The 22,698-nt window shown below is 28.7% G+C and overlaps 1 protein-coding gene across 1 annotated transcript; it reads right to left on the bottom strand.

Moving 5' to 3' along the window:
• Positions 1–797: 797 nt before the first annotated feature.
• On the bottom strand, positions 798–14,840 carry LOC129972306 (plasmolipin-like). The gene is made up of 4 exons (XM_056086395.1): positions 14,469–14,840; positions 4,634–4,840; positions 2,432–2,566; positions 798–1,188 (listed from the first exon to the last, which is right to left on the bottom strand). Exons 1-4 carry the CDS (start codon positions 14,595–14,597, stop codon positions 1,111–1,113), a joined length of 549 nt encoding a protein of 182 aa, XP_055942370.1. The 5' UTR covers positions 14,598–14,840; the 3' UTR covers positions 798–1,110.
• Positions 14,841–22,698: the final 7,858 nt, after the last annotated feature.

Raw genomic sequence — 22,698 nt, 5'->3', positions numbered from 1 at the left:
AAAAATCAATTGCTTGATTACTATTTTTCATGTCTAATTCATCAAAAAGAATAGTTTACTTGACTAGTTGTTCTTTATATATTTATATATTTCATGCAACAAGAATTAGTTACTTGATCATTTATTTCTCAAATTTAATCCAAATAAGAAGAAAAAGTTATCGTTTACTTATTCTTCAAATATAATTCATATAAGAAGTATAAGTTACTTGACTACTTATTCTTCATATATAATTCATAAAGAAAATAATACCTTATTATTTATCAATTTTTATCAATAAAAATTCAGCGAACCAACAGCTAAAAATACCTCTTTTGACAGTTTATGGAATATGATTCTATAATTAAAATTGTTCCATAATAATGCTTTATAAATCACCTTTAAGAAATAATAATGCTTTGTATCACTTTAAGCAATAATAATGTTTTGTACCTTTTCTTAAAATAGGTTTTGATCTGCGTTATACTTAATGAATCGAATTTAAATAGGGACAGGACTTTCGTGAATTATGAATGAGTAATTTAAATGCGTAAATAGGAGTTTTTAATTTGTTTATTATTATCATAATCATTATCATGGATCGAATTTATCGTTAACCATAAATCGATCATAACAGGTATAATCGATTTTATAGCAGTCAAATTCTATATGCTACTTTAAAAATTTAAGCAAAGTAATAATTGCCAAAAATGGCAATATTATGAAAAAAGAAAAATACTTTTTTAATTCATAAACGGTAAAATTTTTAATATGCGGAAATAAAATTTTGCAATAATTATGTTAAATGAATTTTAATTTCATCCTAGGTAAGTAACTCATTTTCTAAAATTTAATGAAAAATATCAGGAAAAAAATCGAGTCATAAAATATCACTTCTAATTTGAACAAGTTTAACTTTTTTGCTTCAGATATACATTGTAAAAAAATGATAAAAATTTTCCCTTTTAAACAAACAATCTGAATCTTACAGTTTAAAGTATTTTTTGTATAATAAGTTAAACTGAAGTTGATTATAAATTCTTCAAATTAAGTTTCTTGGGAAAAATATAAGAAGAATTAAAACCGAAGCAAGCTAGTTCAGCTTCAATTTCAATAAAACTTCTCGTTTCTTTAACCCATTTGTTTTCGAGCTTGAAATGAAAAGTAAGTACTGATTCCATATAATATCGTATTTGCTAAACCTAAAACCTGGAAGAAAAATAAAAAAAGATTTATTAAAAATTATTTGTATTCAATAATAAAAGTTATATATATATAACATAAATGAATGAATATAACCTGCACACACTCATAAAAAATGATGAATATTCACTGTACATACTAAAAAAAAAATTGAATCCTCGATTTATTAGGCAGATTCAAATGTACTTTTGCATCTGATAAGAAGTTAGTAACTGATTCTTTTCCTGTGCAAATTAAACGAGTGCTCGATAGATACAAATTCTCTTAACTGTGATGAGTCTGATAACAAATAATATTATTTCAAATCGGGATTTCGATACTTCGGTAAGAGGTATTGTACTGCGCCGGTGGCGTTGGTTTTGACAGTGATTGATGGATGCGCGAGAAGAGTAAAGGTTATAACATAAGACAAGATAGGACTTCTTGAATGAATACGCATTATTATACGGGGTATAGTAATGTCTGGAAATGAAATATATATAACTACACACACACACACACACACACAAAACACACACATCCTGCATATTTATAGCGTCACCCAGCAGGATAGCGAACTAGACTATACCGATCGGCAACGGTCAAGTTCAAATACCTGATACTACTCTTCATCTGTATGAGTTTTATGTATCTGACACAAAGCAAGGTATATAAAACATAAAATTGATATAGTATCCCCCAATCCTAGTTCAGGCGTAATCCCAATCACACATCCACAGACAGGAATAATCCCAAAAGCGTATTTTTCAGACTCAAAAAGAGGTCCTAAATATAGAGATTCGGTTGCTTTTTAAGATGATTATAACAATTTCTCTATATAAATTCTAAAGTAGAATTGATATATTTCTGTGTATCTAACGAATACTTAAAATTAAAAAAGAAGTAGAAGGGGCATCAAGAAGCGATTGAAAAATAGATTGTGAATTTTTATTTTCACAAACATGAAGGAAGTCAAGTTAAATAAACGTGAATAAAAACTGCGCTAAATGGGCTCTGCAGAATTACGATAGAGATACAAAAGCACTGTCATATTAAAAACTTTTTGCAATGATTGACAAAGTCATAAAAATTTGAATCTTTGAAAAAAAATTTCAGCAAAAACACACTGCATAAAAAAATTAGCATATTTATTCATTTGTAAGAAATTATTTCAAAAAATTTATTCAGCACTTTTTTTTGTTTTTTGTTTATAGTTATCCTAATGTTAATGAAATGTTTTTACACTAAAATGTAGGGGACAAAAACTCACCGCTGCTGCTATTTTCCCTTCATATCCAGGTTCTTTGAAATCTTCAGAATCGGTATTACTTGTAACGACACTAACAAGAAGGGTTAAACTTGAGGACAAATACATAATGCAGGCGAGAACATGATAGGTGAATTCCTATAGACAAAATAAATTTTATTAAAAACAGTTTTTGAAAACACACTTTTTTTTACTGTAATAAATAGGAGAATTTTTTCCGATTTTAATTATTATCTACTTTTCTGATATCAAACTTTCTCAAAACCAACAGCAGGTAGCACCACTGTTGCGGGATCAAAATTTAATTCAATTAATTATCAATGTTTTTTTTTTTTTTTTTGGAAAACATAAAAAACGGTGTTTATTATACTTATGTTGCTAGTTATGTTTTTTAGATAATATAACTGTATTAAATTAAAAAACGTTTACATGTCATGAGACAATATCTTTACAAACATGACACGAAACAATTTTTAAAAGTGTTTAAAAATGAAAAATGAATTCATTACAAATTTAATTTATCATAAAATGTCAAAATAAAATCATTTTCATAAAATATTTTGATAAATCAAAGAAATTCCAGCTGAAAGAAGTATCCTAGCACTCAAGTAATTCTCGCAGGAAATGTGTCGAATGCTGGACAAAGAATTAACATTGTTCTTTCCTTTCTTTTCTTTTTTTTTTCAAAAATATTGTTATTATAGATTTAAACCAGTGAGTATTGTTTCCACGAAATTTTCTTGCATACTCTCCAATAAAGTGTCCTTTTCCACCTCCACCATGGCATAAAATTGTGGACCTTGCATAAGGCCACGAATGTCTTGCATGGTATTGGTAAACAGCAAGGCGCGAAATTTTTCGATACTTCTCCAAAATAGTGAATGCAATAGAGTTTAAGCGACCAATGATGGTGTATACATGTAATGATGCATTATAAGTTTTCATATGAAATAAAAATTAACAAAATCTGTGCAGCGATTGGCGATAAACGATTCTGTCGAAAAAAATTTTCCTATTGTGAATATACAGTGAAGAAGTGTTGTAAGATTTTTTCTAATAATTGGTAGCCGGTAAGCAGTATGTCGCCATTGGTGGCATATATGCATGTCATGAGTTTCCTATGACACAAAAACTGATGAAATCGGACTAGTGATTGGAACTAGGGGGTAATTCTTTGGTTTTCCTAATTGTTTTAAACATACAGCTTCTGCCGATGCTCTGGCCTAGGGGTAGCGCGTCTTCCCCATGATCTGGACGTCCCGGGTTCGAGTTCTTGTTCGGGCATGGTTTTCTTTAGCCTGAGTTCTATCTGTGAGGTGTGTGTAAAAGAGCTCCCTCCCCACTGTAAAGAGGGGTTGCACAAGGGAATGTGTCAATGTCATCTTCATATGAGCTAGAAGTCAGTCCTCGTGTGCTCAGAGGCCTTTACCTTCAGAAGTTACTGCACAAACTCGACTTAAATCGCTGATTTAGTCAGAGGAGTTGTTAATAATATTTGAAATAAGACGTGTTAACGCTATTGTATTCATGTTTTTAGGTATTTTCCTTATCGGGAAGAATTATAGTAATTTGGCAGAATGTTTAATAGTAGGAACGGATTAGAGTAATTCAGAATGGATTTGAATCAAAGAGTGATACATTGTATGAAAGGGCAAAATTCGATCCAGTTTTTTTAGATGGTCTTTCCAGATCAAAAAGTGCAGAAATGGTAGGGAGAATATAAATTTTCATTCTTCCCCATAACTACTTATGATTGAAAATAGAGAGATAAATCAAATTAGTATAATTATTTCCTCATCATAATGAATATTATTTTTTTCAATTAACTACTTTAAATTCCTAAAATGTAGTAAAAATTAAATGACAGAACTGCAGTTCCACAAACATGAAACAAGTTGAAAGTGCGTAAAGTTATATTAAAGGTATTTATTGGTGTAGGTAAAGTTATATTAAAGGTATATTAAAAGTATTTGTTGGTATAGGTAAAATTATATTAAAGATATTTGCTTGTATAGGTAAAGTTATATTAAAGGTATTTGCTTGTATAGGTAAAGTTATATTTAAACTATTTCTTGTTGTAGGTAAAGGTATATTAAAGAAACTAGTTGGTATAGGTAAAGTTATATTAAAGGTATTTTTTGGTATAGGTAAAGTTATATTAAAAGCATTAAAGGTAAAAGATATTTGTAAAGGTATTTTTCTTACGAAAGCAGTTTTGGGCAGAAATGATGCTGTGAAATAGGAAAAGGCGCTACATATGACGATGACGGACGAAGTGAGAAAAAATCCGTAGGACACAAGAAGGAAGTAGGCGGCACTCTTGCTGCAGAGGATACCCAGCGAATTTCCGTCCAGAGGGTGAAAGAACTGGCTATAGTGCGCTATCAGTATCAGACAGATCATGCCCAGCACCTGAAAAAAACACCAAAGAATCCATTATAAACAAAATATATCTACGACATCTGAAATTGAAAACTTTATTTGCACATGGTTAAAAATGTTGCTGATAATGAATTTAAATCATCTGTGGGCTAAAATTCTTACTTGTAGGAAAATTAGCACATTGATGAAATATGATGTTGTATTTCGTATATGTATTTCTTCTAGTAACTGATGATGCACTTCTAATTCTTTGTTGAGATAAGAACAAACAAAAAGTGCGCATTATGATGTTATAGATTGGAAATATTGTTAATAATATATTTAAAAACTAGATTGGTCTAATTTTCGCTATGAGATCATAAATTGCCATTTAAAATGTTTAAAAAAACAATTTTAATATTTAAAGTTTAACCCTTTAAAATGCAATTTTTTTTCTAGTCATGGTATATTAAAATATTTTTAGGATTGAGATCGGTTTAAGAAAAGTGATTCATTTAGCTTATTAAATAAATTTATTTGAATAATTAATTAATTTTGTTAACTAATAATTTGCACTTGATACGACAAAAAGGAGACGCGCATTCTTTTGTAATTATTGGCTCATTGTTAGCGAGCCCTTCGATTTGAATTGGAGAACTTACCATCTACGACTTGGCTTTTCACATTTTAGATTTATTTATATGAATTTGATATAGACACCTCCTAGCAATGCTGGACATGCTTAGCTATGTCGTAGGCTTGATATTAAATAAAGATTAACTATTTTTAGTTATGCTGATGGTTCGATTTAAAATACGATTGCTAGTGTTGAATACTTTTGGCGCTTTCTTACCAAATGTGATATCGCTCGCTTCTTTTAAAAAAAAAAAAAAAAAAATTCTAAAAAACGTGGAGGATGGATTCATTGTTTCTTGGGGCTATCCAAAAGAGCAAACTTGTAGCGAATTTGTGGATGGTGGCACAGTTTTGTGGTGCTTGACAGGAAACATTACCCTGTTCTTAAATCTAACCTGTACTAAAAGACTGATATAAACGATGCTTAGTAATGTCTTTCACTTTAAGAATTTTACTGGGTGAAGATGAAATTGTTATCCACTCATTTAATCCAAAAACTCTAATCTAGATTGAGAGTTTTGCTGATTACTTTTTAGTTTTTATAATTTGATAAGTATTTAAAGAATCTAAAGTTACCAAAATCATCCAACGTAGATCAATCAAAGGAGTCAAAGAGTACTACAAAAAATGCTTGTATGTTTTTATTTATATTTATTTTTTTACATATGTTGTAGATCAGACCTTTTTGTCAGTTCGCTTTGTGAAAACAGTGATACACTTTCTCATTTATTCCAAATGCATTGTTTTAATGGTTTTAGTGACATGAATGCACTTAGCATTTTGTATATAAGTATTAATTTTTCAAGCAGTAATTTATTTAAAAAAACAGTTTTAATTAATACAATAAGCAGTCTTCGATCACCAATTGTTTGCCATATTAAAAACTAATAAATATAAAAACCATATTGAAAACTTAATTTAATCATATCAACCATTTTTAATTAAATAATATTGTCACATCAAATGAAGGTACTATTTTAATTTATACTTTGACTATAAACATAAATAATTCTAATTGAATAAGTTAAGCATGCACATTTAAGAAATTAATTACCGAATTCGGTTCAGATGTTGAGCTGACTCAAAATTTTAGTTTGCAAAATCTCTCGAAAATGGTGGGAAGACTATTATAAATAAGGTATTTAAACGTTCTGAACTTTTTAATGACCTAAAAATTGACGAAATCAGTGTGTTGATAGAGGTAAAAGATTAGAAGACTCGGCGGAGGTTTTTTTCTCAGAAGCGAAGTTTCTCATAATAAAGAAGTATATTCGAGATTTCTCTCCGAAAGAGATGTGGAGGAAATATGGTTATTGATGAAACATTTAGAAGCCATAATTTTTTATATAAAATAAAATTAGCGAAAATGGTGCAATGATTAGGAATAGAAAACTTTATCTTGGATTTTTAATTAATTTATTTATTTTCGGCTTAGATATACGGTAATATATTGTGATTTTTTTTTTTTTTTTTTTTTTTTTTTTTTTGAAAATGAAGGGTAGTAGAAACATACGACCACTGATAGGAGTCATGAGTCATATCTCGAAGTCAAGAGCTTTTATATGAAATAAGGACTAGCGAAATCGAGGCAATGATTGAGACAGAAGAATTGTTCTTTGGAGGAGGTGTTAATTATTTTAAATACGTAGATAATGAAACAAATCAATTTTGCATGATTTCAGAACATGAATTTTAAAAAAAGACAAGAAAAACGCGGCTTATTCATTTAAATGATGTCGGTTGTTGTTTTTAGTACAATAGCAAGGTTATTATTTATCTTATGGTCTTTTATGGCTTTCTTTTAATCATGAATATAAACAGATTAATATTTACAGATTCAACATCTATAAAACATAGTTATCAATTAATCATTGATAATAATTTGCAGACTCAATGTTTCCGAGGCATAGTTAAATTTTGATCCTTCGCTATGACACTACCTATTAGTGAATTAGAAAATTAGAAGAAAAAATTTGTCACTATCCTAAAAGGTCTTTTTCTCTTTTTTTTTTTTTACATGTTAGCGAGATTACAAATTATTATCTTTTCGTAGAATTCGTTCTAAATTTTCGCCTATATTCTTAAGTGTGTGTGTGTGTGTGTGTGTGTGTGTGTGTGTGTGTGTGTGTGTGTGTGTGTGTGTGTGTGTGTGTGTGTGTGTGTGTGTGTGTGTGTGTGTGTGTGTGTGTCGACGCATTACAGCACAGACCATTAGATTAAAATTATTAAATTCGGCATAGGTATACATAAAAGATGAGAATGTGCATCTCGGGGCGACTTTTATAAAATTTCAATTAACAAGAAATTATTCGAAATTTCGTCGTTTTTCTGCCTTTGCTTCCGAAGTTATTAATATAATCAATATTAATTTAAGCATACATGGATCTTACAATAGACTGCATGCTAATAACCATCTTTAGATAACATCTAAAGATGGAAAGCCAAAAACTTGAGTAAACTTGTGATCTGTCGCATTGCGTTAACCTATATGTTTATCTGTAGTAACAATCTAACTTTTTCGAGTGAAATATTTCTAAATAATTGTTCATTCAACAATCACATTTATTAAAACACGCCTTAATTCTCAAAAAAAAAGCTTTGTCCAAATTTAACTTCCACAAGGGTAAAATTGTTGTATCTTTGGCCGATTTCTGGTATTAAATTTTATTGGCTTTATTTATAAATTCACTATTTTGTTGCGTGTACTGACTTTAAGTCTACATAGTTTTGCATGTTTTGAAAGATTATTAATTTTTATTTTAACACTCTTTATTAAAAAAAGCATGCTAGATGATCAAAGGTGCAACATAGCCATTCTAACGGAGATATAGCAGTTTAGTCTGGACTTATTTTGAAAAAAAACATAAATGAAAAAATGACTTTTAATCATATAAAAAGAGATAATTGTTTTATATTAAAACTCAAGTTTTTATATACAAAAATAAGTTACTTATAAGATTCCATAGTATTTAATGGATTCGTTCCTTTTTAACTACATTCAATATTTTATGATATAAGAATGAGAAAAATCTTTGTTCAGTCTTACAGTTTGGAGAATCTGTTATCATTTTCAGAATTCATATTATTCAGAAAATCAGTAGTTCAATGCTTATATGCCGTTGCACTTTCTTTGGCAATCCATGTCGAATCTATCTGTTTCTTTATTGACATCGCCACACACATAATATAAACACATTGCAGAAATGGTTCTCAGAATATCAAAAGATGGTAACTTATACAAATTATTGTTTTGTGAAGCTTTTTTGGATAGTGTCAAGTACTTCTAATTAATAGAAATCAAGTGTCCCTAATTTTACATTTTCTACATAATCTAAAGATTAACCCATTGCCATACGAATTTACTCAATTTCCTAGTTCGATGACATAACCTGTTTTGGACATTTATTGTTATTTTGATTCTTATAATAATATAAGGTTGCATTTTAGATATCGAAGCATTTCTAAGTGATCTTTGAATTTTTAAATACATAATTCTGTCATTTGATTGCAGACTTAAAACTAAAAATTCAGTAATTCGATTCAGTATGAGAGAGAGTTAAATTTTTTAGTATTAAAATATTGCACTATTACGCTTATTAAATAATAGATTAAATCATGATTTAAAACTCGGAAATATTTTATTTCATCACTCATTCAAAAGTAAATTTCTAACCCGTCGAGGAATAAAAAGGGGAAAGTTTACTTCGAACTCTCGAAATATATTCACCTACCGCCCGTTACAATTGTTTCGCAAATTGGAATAGAAATCCTTTGCGATGTATGATGTGACCAAAATTCAAATGCATAGCACACTCAAATTATCAATTGTCTCATAATTTCAGAAAATCATCTTGAATTAAGTATTCCAAGATTTCTCTAAGTAGTAAGAACTGTAATCTGACTATATCAACGGTGCAGCACATTTAAGCCGACTGAGCGTCTCTAGTTTTTTCAGTAGCGCCAACTAGGGTCAAGAGTACGACTTAGCTACTTCATGCTTTACATTCGCTTGCACAACCCCTGTTTACAGGGGGGTGAGCCCATTCACACATCTCACAGATAGAATACAGAAGAAGAAGAACATGCCCGACTCGAGACTCAAACCCGGGACACCTTGATCACGGGGAAGAGGCGCTACCCCTATGCCAGGTCGCCAGCACATCCATCCCCTATGCCAGGTCCATCTTTAAGCTTCTATAACTCATATTTGGTTAAGAATGGAAAAAATAGCGTTCGCACAAAATAAGATTATTAGTCCTATGTATAATTATTAATATCATTTATTAGAACGTAGAACAGGCTCATTAATATCATTACACATGCCGCGGAAATGTTATGAGGGACAAATTAACTGTTGTAATATTTACTTTTCTTTTCAGTGATGATACTGAAATACTTTTATTCAGCACATAGAGCATTTATATCAAACAGCGGCAAGTCAAACCAAGCAAATGATGGATAATCTCCGCACCAAACATTCAAATTTCCAAATGTTGTCATCAATTGCAATCACAATTTGAAGTCAGCAAAGCTGCAATCGGTCAAAAAAAAATAACACTCTCTCCTACTTACAATTTTAAATTTGCATTCTTGAGGTATAATAGGATAAAATATATCTGAACATGAAATTATTGAGAAAAATATCATTTTCATAAAAATGCTGAAATTGCTCAACTCATGATAGTATTCCTCAAACAAATCAGTAATGAAAGTGGTCTCCTTAATACATTCTCGCATACTCTCTAATAAATTTGTCATGCTAGAGAATGCCTTACATGTCATTGGTGCACCTTCGTTACGAAAAATTAACTTTTGGCGCAAATTCAGCATTTTTACTCAATCTCTCATGTTATCCTTGGCGAGATACTTGGCTATTAATTCCTGGCATGAGTTCAATAGTATCCGAAAATTGAATTTGCGTTCTAGACACAGTTTATCTCAACCGACTGACATAAAACTGCACTTGTAGACAAAATCTTTTACCAAATTTGATTTATTTAAGTCACTGAGTTGTTGAGTCATCGTGTTTATTTACTTCAGAAATTTTTGTTACACACGGTTAACTCTGTTGGATTTGACTCGTAATTTTGAATGGTGTCTAGATTATAGCTATTAATTTTGTGTATCGAATTTTTTCCGTCAATCTCTCTTTTTTTCATAATTATTATATTAACTATATTCGAACAGTCGGACAAATGATCTTTCTCTGAACAAATGTTACTCAAAAGTTGATAGAAATCTGGTATAAAAACACCGCACCAAATTTCAATCATCTAGCTCAAAGCATTTTTTAAGTTCTCTTTGTCACAAGCTGACATACAGACATTTTCCAAAGATGTATTTTTTGAACTCAGGAGGTCTAAAACGTGGAGATTCGATAAAATTTCAAGTTCGAATTTTTTGAGGATTACTATTCTTTTTCTATCCTAAGTAAATAAAAAAAGAATTTATCATAATCTTTTTCTTATTTGATTACAAAGACTTATATTATCATGAAACTAATGCAGACTGCTAAATAACAACAAGAATGAAATGCGCCGTCGATTCTTTCCAACGAAGATAAAATGCATTATACTGCTTTGAAAACTCAAGGCGATTTTTTTTTTTTTAACAGACAGTCATTCTAACCACAGACGACATCCAGAGCAATGCTTAGTCAAGCGATCTCCTCAAATTTCCAATGACCTCCCCAAAAGAATTTTTTTAACCCTCAGACTTTTATGGTTTAGATGCGGATTTTTTTTTTTTTTTTTCTTTATTCTTTATCCAGAATATACAAATAATAATTTTGTTTAAACAAATTGTACATTTACAAGCGACTGGCATTTTCAATCATTTTTATTAAAGTACAAATTAATTTAATATTTTGAATTACTGTCATAAATAAAGAAAAAAATATCTTTTAAATTATGCCATTCTATAATCGTCATTACATCCTGAAATAAATAGTATAAGTAAAGTTCATTTCTCTTTTCTGTTATATCTTTGTTTAGCTACATATATTAACATTCCTTTTTGAAGTAACAAGAGAGGCATTTTGGAACAGAGTTCGTTATGTTGAAAATTGATCAGATAACAAGGGCAACACATGATTAGGCACAGAATCTAAAAACATTCATGTCACATCAGCAAGATGATGTTTAACCTTCTTATATATCTAGTATCCCTCAGGTATTTATATACAAAAGATCTTTGGTGAAATCGGATTTCTAACCTGGAACCCACTTCTCCTAAAGCAGAGACTTGAATATCAGACCATCAAAACCTCTGTTTTATTACGATATAAAATGGCATCAGAATTATTCTTATGGTGAAACTTTTGCTTTACATTACAGACTAGCTGTCTTCGGCGACTAGTTGTTCACCAACCATATTTATAATATTATTTAGTTAAGTTAGCAAACTTCGATGGATTAAGTTTTATCATACCAAATGAAAGTATTATTTTAAATTATACTTACACGATAAACAGAAGGCAATCTAATTAATTACCATTATACGTAAAGTTATATTAATTGGAGAAAAAAGGAAACCCGTAGTGAGGCTGGAGAATGTGTTAAGGCTGCATTTTATGATTTTCCATAAAAATAGAGAGCAAAGAGAAGTAAACAGTCATTGTTGGCATGCCAAGGGGTCATAAACTTTCTTATGAAAAAAATTTGAGAAATTTTATAAATGGCTGGGAATGTGTGATGCTTCTTTGGTTATTTGAGAATAAAATTGATAAAATGACCGAGTTATTAAAGTTGGCGACAGTGTCAAATTATTATTTTTTTTTTTGGCGATATCACTCGAAAATAGAGAGCTGGGGAATGTGGGCGACCATTAAAAGTTTATCTAGATATCATAAGCTTTCAACTGGAATAAAAATTAGTAAAATCGGCAACGTGATTGGATCTGGGGAAGGGAGTCTGATAAAGGTTTTTTTCAATAGAGAAGGCTGTGAAGTATTGGTTTGGGGATTTTTCTCTTGAAAATAGGGGTGATGCAGAATAGACTGCAATGAATGACATATCTGGGATCATGAAAAGATACAATCCCAAGATATACCGTTGATGATGATGAAATTCATATGCAATATATATGTGCATAAGAAATAAAAATTGGCGAAATCGGATTCGTTGTTAGGACTAGGGCACTGATTCTTTATGTGGCCATTTTTTTTTTAAATATATAGGCAAATAGAATTATTCTTTTCTTATTATATAATACAATGTATTTAAATTATTGCAAATATTGTTATTATAATAATCTGCAATATTATTATATTTTATGATGTTATATAAAACTTCAAAGATTAATTGTAGCCTGCAAGCCTCATATAATATCTTGGTGTTCTTTTGGAAAGAATAGTTTTCTGGAAGTATTTCACTATATTATGTTTCACAACTTTTTTTTTAATTTGCCAGAAACTGCCAAGCCTATCGAACTTCCTCACGGATGACTTCACTATGATGTAACTTGAGCATCCGACGGAGGCGGTAAACCACGCAACAACGGGAGATGCGGAAATAAGACATCCTCCAGGTTCATATCATTTACAATACACGTTTTTCATTATTTTCCTGCAAAAGCTATTTTTAATTTGATGCTTTTTCCTCATTCATGAAAAATATTACAACCGTCCAAATGACCAAATCTAAAATCACCATGATTTTTTTTAAAAAATGTTTGAGGAAAAAAAAACATTTTTATTATAAGTAGCTGAAAGCATGCCAAAAAATGCCAATTATGTATTGACTTCTCATTGTTTAAAGATAAATTTGATCAGAAAATAATTTCTTTGAACAAGTTTTATTCTTGAATTCGCCTGTTTGTAGAGTGTTACATAAATGCCAAATTTCATATGTTTACCAATGTTCAATGCCAAATGTCATATGTTTACCAATGTTCAATGCCAAATGTCATATGTTTACCAATGTTCAATGCCAAATGTCATATGTTTACCAAAGTTCAATGCCAAATTTCATTTCTATTCTATTCATTGCTATTTTCATTTTTTATAAATCTAGTAAATATTAGAAGTTAATAATTATTCATGTAAAAAAAAAATGGGAAAAATTATTTTCAGTTTTCAAATACTTTTATTTCTATATCAAGTAAAAAAGTCATTTTTTTTCGTAATTAAAGCGAATTGTAAATAAAAGCATATATAGGCATTTCCTATTTTAAAATAATTATAATTTTAATTATTTAGAAAAATTTTTTAAACAAATACAACATAAGATGAAGATATTGATATTCTTACTTTTATTATTATCGATTTTTTAGGCTTCAAAATCTATAAATCAATAAAGAAGTCCTTCCTCTACCAAAATTCAGATTTACACATACCTTTTTAAAATAGTGAAATTAAAATCTCTAATTCCAAATAATAATAATAATAAAAATAATTTTCTATCAATAAAGAACAGAAAACTAATTTCAGACGATAATTATAAATATATATAAATGAATGATTTTTTAATAAAAGTAGCAAGTTATTATTTTTACTGCTAAAAAAGTAAATTTTCAAACAGACTGCTTCAAAATGTGCTTCATCTAATAATTTTGTGTCCAATTTATTTTTCAAGTCTAGTTACAAATAAGAAATATGATTGTTGTATTCACTGAAATATGATAAAAAATAAAAGAAAAAAATGAAGTACTTTTAATTTACGAAGACTATTAAAAATATAGGATTATATAGAAAATTTAAAAATTAATTTTGAGCTTAATTTTCATAAATATTTAAGATTAAATAATTAAAGCTCTTTGTTCAATTTAGTTACAAAAATTTATTCAATTTTTTTCTGCTTGTAATCAGAAAAGTAATGAAATTTAATTTAATTTAATTACTTAATTTCAAAAAAGGAAAAAAATCAAGTATAATTTATTAAGGAATTAAAATTAAATAATCCTTGTGGTGTATTTGTGAAAACATTGCCGGTGTTTTTTTAATTCAAACACCGGTATTTCCGATTAGCATTTTTTTTAATATTATTCGTGTGTTTTTTTTTTTAGCAATATTTAAATAAAAGTCAAGGAAAAATAACAAACTCACGGTATGTGCAATTTTAAAAGCTCCAGGAATGCTTTGCAAAAATGGAAGATTCAAATCCAATGGATTTGAAAGTTTACTTCCTATAAAAGAACAACATCCTGGAACTTGAACGTTAACCGCATGCTGCATTCTATTTTTACTTCCTCCTATGTCATCTGGTACAATACAGCACTAAAATAATCCAAAAATTCATCAAAACTGCGAAGACACATTAGCACAATTCACACTAAAAGCGTAATAACCTCATCAACAAATCGCCAACTGATCTTTTCGACACCGATACGGCTCTTGACTGAAAAGTGAATTGTAGCGAAAAAAAAGAGAAATTGTTGAGAAATAAGGACGAATGAGGAAGGCAAAACAAGGCCTTCTGTGTTTTGTCACTTCCGTCGCGCGGGAGTTTTGCGCAGGATGTTACGTCACTTAAGATATGCGGGCGGAATTTTCATTCCATTAGCTGCATGTCATGCAAATATAATTTGTTTGCGGCTGGATTTGGACATAAATATATAAGCATCCTTTTTCTTTCTTTTTTTAAGAGACGTAGCTATCAAAAGTGGCTTAATATTGCAGAAATTTATTAAAGAATAGATCGTGTAATGTTTTATGATTTGTTTAAATATGTAAGAAATATATAAAAACCAAATTTAATAAGAATTTTTTTTGTCTTTTTTTTATTCTATATTAATTTTCTTCATAATATATTACATAATATAGAGACAGATATTTTAAAGGAATTATATAAAAAATTATGTTTACTATTTTGAAATTAAAAGTATTCTTAAAGTAATAAATAAATATATTAATATATATAAACTATATATTATTCTCACGTCCACTTCCATTTTTTTGTCGTGTAATTTGCAAAAATTAATAATTTGAATGAGAAATTGATAACTTTTTTTAAGTTCTTGCCAAATTAAAAGTCAATTTTTGAATAAATTAAAATTTTTCAAGATTGCGCATTATCTTTTACGTTTAGACATTACTTTTTTATGTATATTTAAACAATACGCGAACCCAAGCGACATTTACGTATTAAAATAAAATACGTCATAAAATGTTTATTAAGAGATAATTTAATTTAAATCAAATTAATATAATTGTGTCTAAAATTTAGTGAAAAGATTTAAAATTACAATAATTTTCTTATTAACTTTTGCTGTTTTATTATTAAATTAGTATGTGTTGCAGAAATGCTGAGAATCCCCAAAATTAATTAGGAAACTTTGAGTGAGGTCGCTTCGTCGTTTAAGAAAGCTTTAAAAAAGTTTTATAAATGGAATATTTGTTTAATGAGAATGATAATGATGAGACCTTAGTCATGTGACTCCCAAAATGATAATGCTTATAGGCAGTATACCATACGCAGATTATTTCATTGTGTGAAATGGCTTACATAAAGCAAAAAGAAAAGATCTTTCATGGGGGTACAAACAGTCGGACCTAGAACTATCAAATTTATAGTGATTGCTTCTTAAACAGTATACTCACTAAAAAATTCTTCTTTTAATTATAAAAATTGAAATTTTAGCATTTTTCTCGGTATTTTTGGAACACATTATCGAACAGTAATCATTTATAAAATATTTTGAAATAAGCTTTTCAATTACCTCTTTTCTCTCTCTCTCACTCACTCACTCACTCACTCTTTTTTTTTACAATATATATTACAATTTTATATATATATATATATACAATATTATATATATATATACAATATTATATATATATATACAATATTATATATATATATATACAATATATGTACAATATATATACAACATATATTACAATTTTTTTTACAATATATATTGATTTTCAATAGATTTTTCAAAAAAAAAAATTCAATTATAAATTTGCGATAAAAATCTATTTTTGAGCAAAAATCACAGTTCTTAAAATATCTGAAATCCTGTACCTTTACTTTTTCAAAAGCGGTATTTATTTTACCTCTAGGATAATTAGAAATATATTGAAGATATTTTAATAAACAGCTGAAAATAAAATTATAAACAAAGCTATTTTTCAATTTTTTTTTTATTTATGTTGTATAAAAGTTGTTATTTCTTTCTATTTCATTTCTTTTACCATATACTAGATATTGTTTTCGAATGTTTTTAATATGTATTTCTTTCTTTCTGATGGCATTACTACTCATTCAAATTATTCTGAATCTAGTATCTTGATTTTCCAATGATGCTGTAATTTCTGATAATAAGCGCATAAAAAAACACTTATCACAAATATTAATTAATAACAGTACCTTCAAATAAGTTGATATGCATTTTCAAGTTAAAAAGAGACTTGATGAAATCGAGCTCTCTTGATACTAGTGGCAAAGCCGATAATAATACATACTCATTACTGAAAAAAAATCAAAAATTTAATATTTTAAGAAATATATTACGTTTAAAGAAAAAAAAAGAAGTAGTTAAATATATAGGAAGTTTTGAAGAAAATTCCTGTCTCCACCTCATTAAAAAGTAACAGTAAAAACTCCAAACTATTATTCTCAAAATATGTCTTTTCTAAAAATTTCATTTTTCAGAAACGATTACTAAAACACTATTTAAAATATCAGTTTGTAATTTTGCAAACATTTAATTTATGATAAAGTCTCACGAAAGAACCAAAATATTAATACAATCATGAACTATTGTAAAGAAAATATAGAAATTCCATAAAAATCTATGATTTTACCCTAAACTTCTCGTAATTTGTAAGAATATTGAGTTATTTCTAAATTTTCGCATCAGACCCTGACCAATATTTCAGTAATTTTATATATATATTATAGAATGTACTAACCAGTTAGGTCATTTGTTTTGAATTGAAAGTGTTCGGAGAAAAGTTCCAATTTTGGGGCACAAAAAAAACTTAAGTTTCTCAAATCTTTGAAAAATAAATAAATCATAGAACATATTTCTACGATATATGTTTCTGTTTCTTATGGCACTTGTCATGGACAAGCCCGCTATTCGAAGACAGCCGATTTAAATCTGAGGGGGAGAGCCTCTTGTTTTTATCGTAGAGCCAACTAGGACCAAGAGTACGACTTGACTACACACACATCACAACCCTTTTTACTTGGCGGACTTCATCCACGCATTTCACAGATCGTAATTTAGACCTGAATAAGGGAACGATTACCCCCAGTACCCCCAGTGGTGTTACTCTCGACATGAAGGACTTTGTCACCAATCATGCAGGAAATCGGTCGGCGGGGTTCGAGCTCGCAACCTAAGGGACGCTAATCCAACGCTCTATCAACCGGGCTACCCCGGCCCGTATCGGTATATTAAGTCTTTATATGAATCTCATTTGAAACTCGGATAATATTGCCTCAAATATCATTATTAAAAAAGGGGGAACTTCCGAATATCGTTTACCTTTTAATATATTTTGCAATAAATATTTTAATGTTTTATTATACATATATCATCCTTGTTGCAATTATTTTTTTAAATAATATAAAAATAGATATATCAAACCTAAAACTTATTCATGAAATTATAACTGGACTTGTGATTCGAATTTCCTTTAACTTTTTATATTGATACTGATAATCAAGTTGAAGGTCAGCACCTGATTTAATGCATCGTCGACGCATCGTGCATAATGAGATCATCTTCGACATCCCTTTATAACCTCAAGTTACGTGACTGGTCTCATTCCATATTGTGTTACTTCCAAACAGAACATTAATTCGACAGCCTTAAATGGAATTAAGTTTTTTTTTTAAATCGCACTATAAGAGATAAAAAAAAAAGAAAGTATTGTTTAAAGAAAGTAGAGTATGCGCTGTATATTTTTCTAATCATAGAATATTCATATAAAGAATCGAGCACTCAATTAATATGTATGTGTTCTCTAAACCATATCATTCTAAAAAAACTGTACTCCCTCACACATATTGGCGAAGTATAGCCAAATATGGCTCTTGGGCCAGTAAAACACACAAAACCACAACCTTCATACATATATTGAGAATACAGTCTCTTATATTTCATTAAATGAGTCTTGTCTTGATTCCTACATACTTGATGTCTATGAATTTTATTAATCTTTTAAAACCCTCAATAAAAACAGATGCCGAGCAAAAAAAAAAAAAAAGGGTGGAGGATTGATAATCGCATAATGTCTTCCGAACACTATGATAATTTTTTCCAATCAAGGAATAAGATTATTATAAGACAGATTATTATAAGACAAACTTTGCAAAATTTTAAATACTTTTCTTTATAAATTTATCGTCAGTGATCAAATGATCAAGTAATAATAGCACATGACTATTATATGGCCCTAATATGATATAAAATAGCTGATATTGATTTACTAGTTATTAATAAAAAAGGAATATATAGATAGTTTTTAGATTTCCTTTATTTTATTTTGAGCAAGTTGCACTTCTTTTAATACGAAATCGAAGAGTTATATTTTTTTAAAAATTAAATTGCTTTCAGTGAATTTCGCCACCCACATGGCAAAGCAAGTGAAGCAGTCACTTGTCAAATATAGAATTTCAATTCAAATCTTGTCAAAATTATGAGATATTTCAGATATATTTATTTAAGAATATTTTGATGTATATATTTTATTTAAATATATTCTAGAAAAGGGTCATATGCATCAATATAGGAAGGTGACATTGAATTTTTCGTATAGCGCAATTAATCTCTAAAATCAGCAGCTTGCAACTCAACTATATCATATACAATATTCGCGAAAATTTGCCCTTGTAAACACAGTTTTTTGGAGACCGAAACTGCGTTCATAAATTAAGATGGCTTTCCGTCAATTCGTGCAAAAGTATGTAGCCACGAATGGTGTCAAAAGATGGTTTTTTAATCGAATGGGTTATAACCAGTATGGTTTATATCATGATGATTTGTACTATGAAACACCTGAAATACAAGAAGCTGTCCGTCGATTGCCTCGAGAGATCCAAGATGCCAGAGTGTACCGTATTCAACGAGCTTTTCAGCTTTCTATTTCCCAGTCTATCTTGCCCAAGGAGGAGTGGACCAAATTCGAAGATGATTTGAAAAATCGTTATTTACAGCCTTATATTGACGAAGTAAAGAAAGAGAAGAAAGAAAAAGATTTATGGGCCAAAATGCATTAAGACTGTTGAAATTAGATGAATGTTATAGTCTTCGTAAATGATTTATGAAATAATTAGAAAATGTGAGCATTCAACAGATAATTATTGGCTGGAACTGCAATAAAAGCAATCTGTTATTGTTCAGTTGAGTATTGTGTTATTTTTTGTTTTATTGGTACTTGTGTCTTTATTTTGGGGACTTAAAATTCTGTACTTACACTCAATTTATTTTTATTCCCACTATTTAAGATAAATTAGTTCTTTTTTTCTCCATAGTATCTCAAATTATGTTTCATTTCAGTTTTAGTATTCTCATAGTTAATGGAAATTTATGATTAGTAAATTAAAATATATATCAAAGAGAAACTGCTTTGCTGTAGGTTCCCATTGGCAATATTTTGTTCTGTGATTTTTTTTTTTTTTTTTTTTTGTAGCTTAGCCAAACATCATATAATTAATGTTGTGTTGCCGAACAAATTGTAGGTCACAAGATGCACCAGGTAAAAAAAAGTCGCCAATACAAAATATTGTGAATGAGGACCTATATTGAAGCTGAGCTAGCAACGAATTTCTTATTTCTGTAAAATCATTATCTCTTTAGTATTATAATTATTTTACTTACCAAGCTGCATTTATTTTGTTTATTTGACCAATAAAAAATATCTTAAGCAGTTTTTCCTAACTATTTATGTAAAAATTTTTAACAGTTTGAAACTGAGGCTTGGGAATCATTTAGGATGCCATTTTTGATGGTATGAACTACCAGTATCTAAAGATCAACTTTCAACTCCGAGCTACAAAATTTCTTATTACATATGCTCATTAGATATTCATGAATTTTTTAAATTTGCTAATCACTCTGTATATTATAAATCTTTATAAGGCCCTTTAAACTCAAATATTGTCCGATATCAAGGGAAGTAATGTGTACTTACAGTAAATTGACTGTGTTGAATCTATTAGGATGGGTCTCAAGTAGCAAAATGTGAAGGAAATCGACCAAAAAGTCTAATTAGAATAATTTATGGAATAAAAGAAATACAATAATAAGAATATAGGGAACATTTTCATAAATTTATCTGTAAAATTTACATAGATATTTGCAATTAAAATTATGAATTCTGTGTGACGTATAAAAGAGTTTCTCTTAAAAGATTCTTTTATTTACTTCCCCTAAACACATATTTTTAAAATTATTTTTGTGTACTTTTTTTGTTGTTAAAATTTCACTTGGAGATGGCTTAACATAGAAAAATCATGTGATAATACTATAGAATACATTTTTAAATTTTAAGATGAACCTTTTTTCAAATCACAAAAGTTAATAATTTTAATCAGAAATATTTCTACCAAATTTTAGATCTCCATGAAACTCTTTCTTGTGTGTTTATTATGGTATAGCAAACATATTTTTTAATTGCACTTTTTGGTCATTTGGCTTTTGAACTATTTTTTTATGCCACTGAAGATTCTGTAACCTGTTTCAGTAAATTTATTGTAGTCCCTTTACTATTAGTATATGTTACTTCCTGTTTATCAGATGCTGTTTTGAATTTAAATGTATTTAAAAAGATTCTATTGATCATCCGGTATAGAAGAATTGGTACTTACATATTAATGCCACCGCAGCTACAGATTTGGTGTTTTTTGCACTAATGCGCCAATAAAGAGCAATCCTGTTATTCACACACAACACTTAAAAACCGCCAAATCTGTAGCTGCAGTGGTGTTAATACGTAAGTACCAAAGAATTTTAAATTCAGATAATTTTTTCTTTAGTATTATTTGAATTTGTTTATATCTTGCTTATAATTGATAAAAAAGAAAACAAATCCATTAGCATACAAGCATATAAGGTTTCCACAATACCCGTATTTATATATTACTGTATACTGGCAAAATTGTAATCAAATGTTTGCATTCAACATCATGGCATAAAATTACTATTTATTCATTATAGCAATACCAACAAAAGGGAAGTTGCGATTTTAAATTATTTTTCTTGAATGTTAAAACTTAGAAGTTGTGGATGAGGCAGATTAGAATTTTTATAATTTATATTCATAGCTATTCAAAATAGTTTTTATTTTCTTTCTAAATTTTCTCCCTAATAATTAAAATAAACTATTTTCAAGCTTTAGTATAGTTTAATAATAATATCTGCAACATTTTTCATTTCTTATTAATTTAGGAAAATAAGGCTTTTTCCTTTTATTAATTTAATTTGAGCTATTATAATTTTGGGTATAAAAATAATTTAGAAGGTAAAATTATCATATTGCATGCATTTTGTACCACCAATCACCCTATCTAATAGAAATATTACAGCCAAGTTGGATTTGATCTTGTAATAAGAGTATTGCTTATTAATTATTTGTAATTTATCAATTTTATATTTTAAGAACTTGATTAATTTGAAGTTAATACAGCATTAATTAGAATTAAAAGTAAGAAACATTGTATCAAAAATTAGTAAAGCAGGAGTAGAGTGGAGGCAGTTATGGCTTCAACTGCAACTTCTGTTTTTTTTTAAGAACTGAAGATTTTTCTTTATAGAATAAGACATGCATGAAGAAAATAACCCATCAAAAATTTTAGAGAGATTTATAAAAAGATTTTATATTTTTAAAATGTAATTTTTTTTATTTTATTTTGATAACTGAAAAAAATTAAGAGATATTTTAAAGTGAAGAAAACAACAAGAGAAAGTGAATTACATAAAAATCGTAAAAGTCAGGTGGAAAACACCTAGAGAATGGTGCTTGCAGAAAGTCCGAGGATTGAACCTAGGAAAAACAAATGGGAGGGCCATGACAAGCTGACTCTGCTGTTGAGATTACAAGTTTACTGGGATTTAAGTGCAGGGCGTTATGATTATCAGAGCATGCTGATAGAATTTATTAATTGATTCCAAATGGGAAATTAGGTATTTATTTGAATAAAATTGATCTAGAACACTTATTATTTCTGGTGATAATGGCATCATAGATTAGAAAAGTAGCTAAAAATAACAATAAAGATTTATTTTTATGAAACAGCTGTAATAAAGTAATAATAATTAATTGTTTTTAGTTTGAAATGCCATTTCATTAAACTATAGAAAGAACTTTTAATTATTATATT

The sequence above is a fragment of the Argiope bruennichi genome, chromosome 6 (genome assembly GCF_947563725.1).
Source record: "Argiope bruennichi chromosome 6, qqArgBrue1.1, whole genome shotgun sequence".
Taxonomy (NCBI): Eukaryota; Metazoa; Arthropoda; class Arachnida; order Araneae; family Araneidae; genus Argiope; species Argiope bruennichi.
This window is presented reverse-complemented; position numbering and strand designations above follow the sequence as displayed.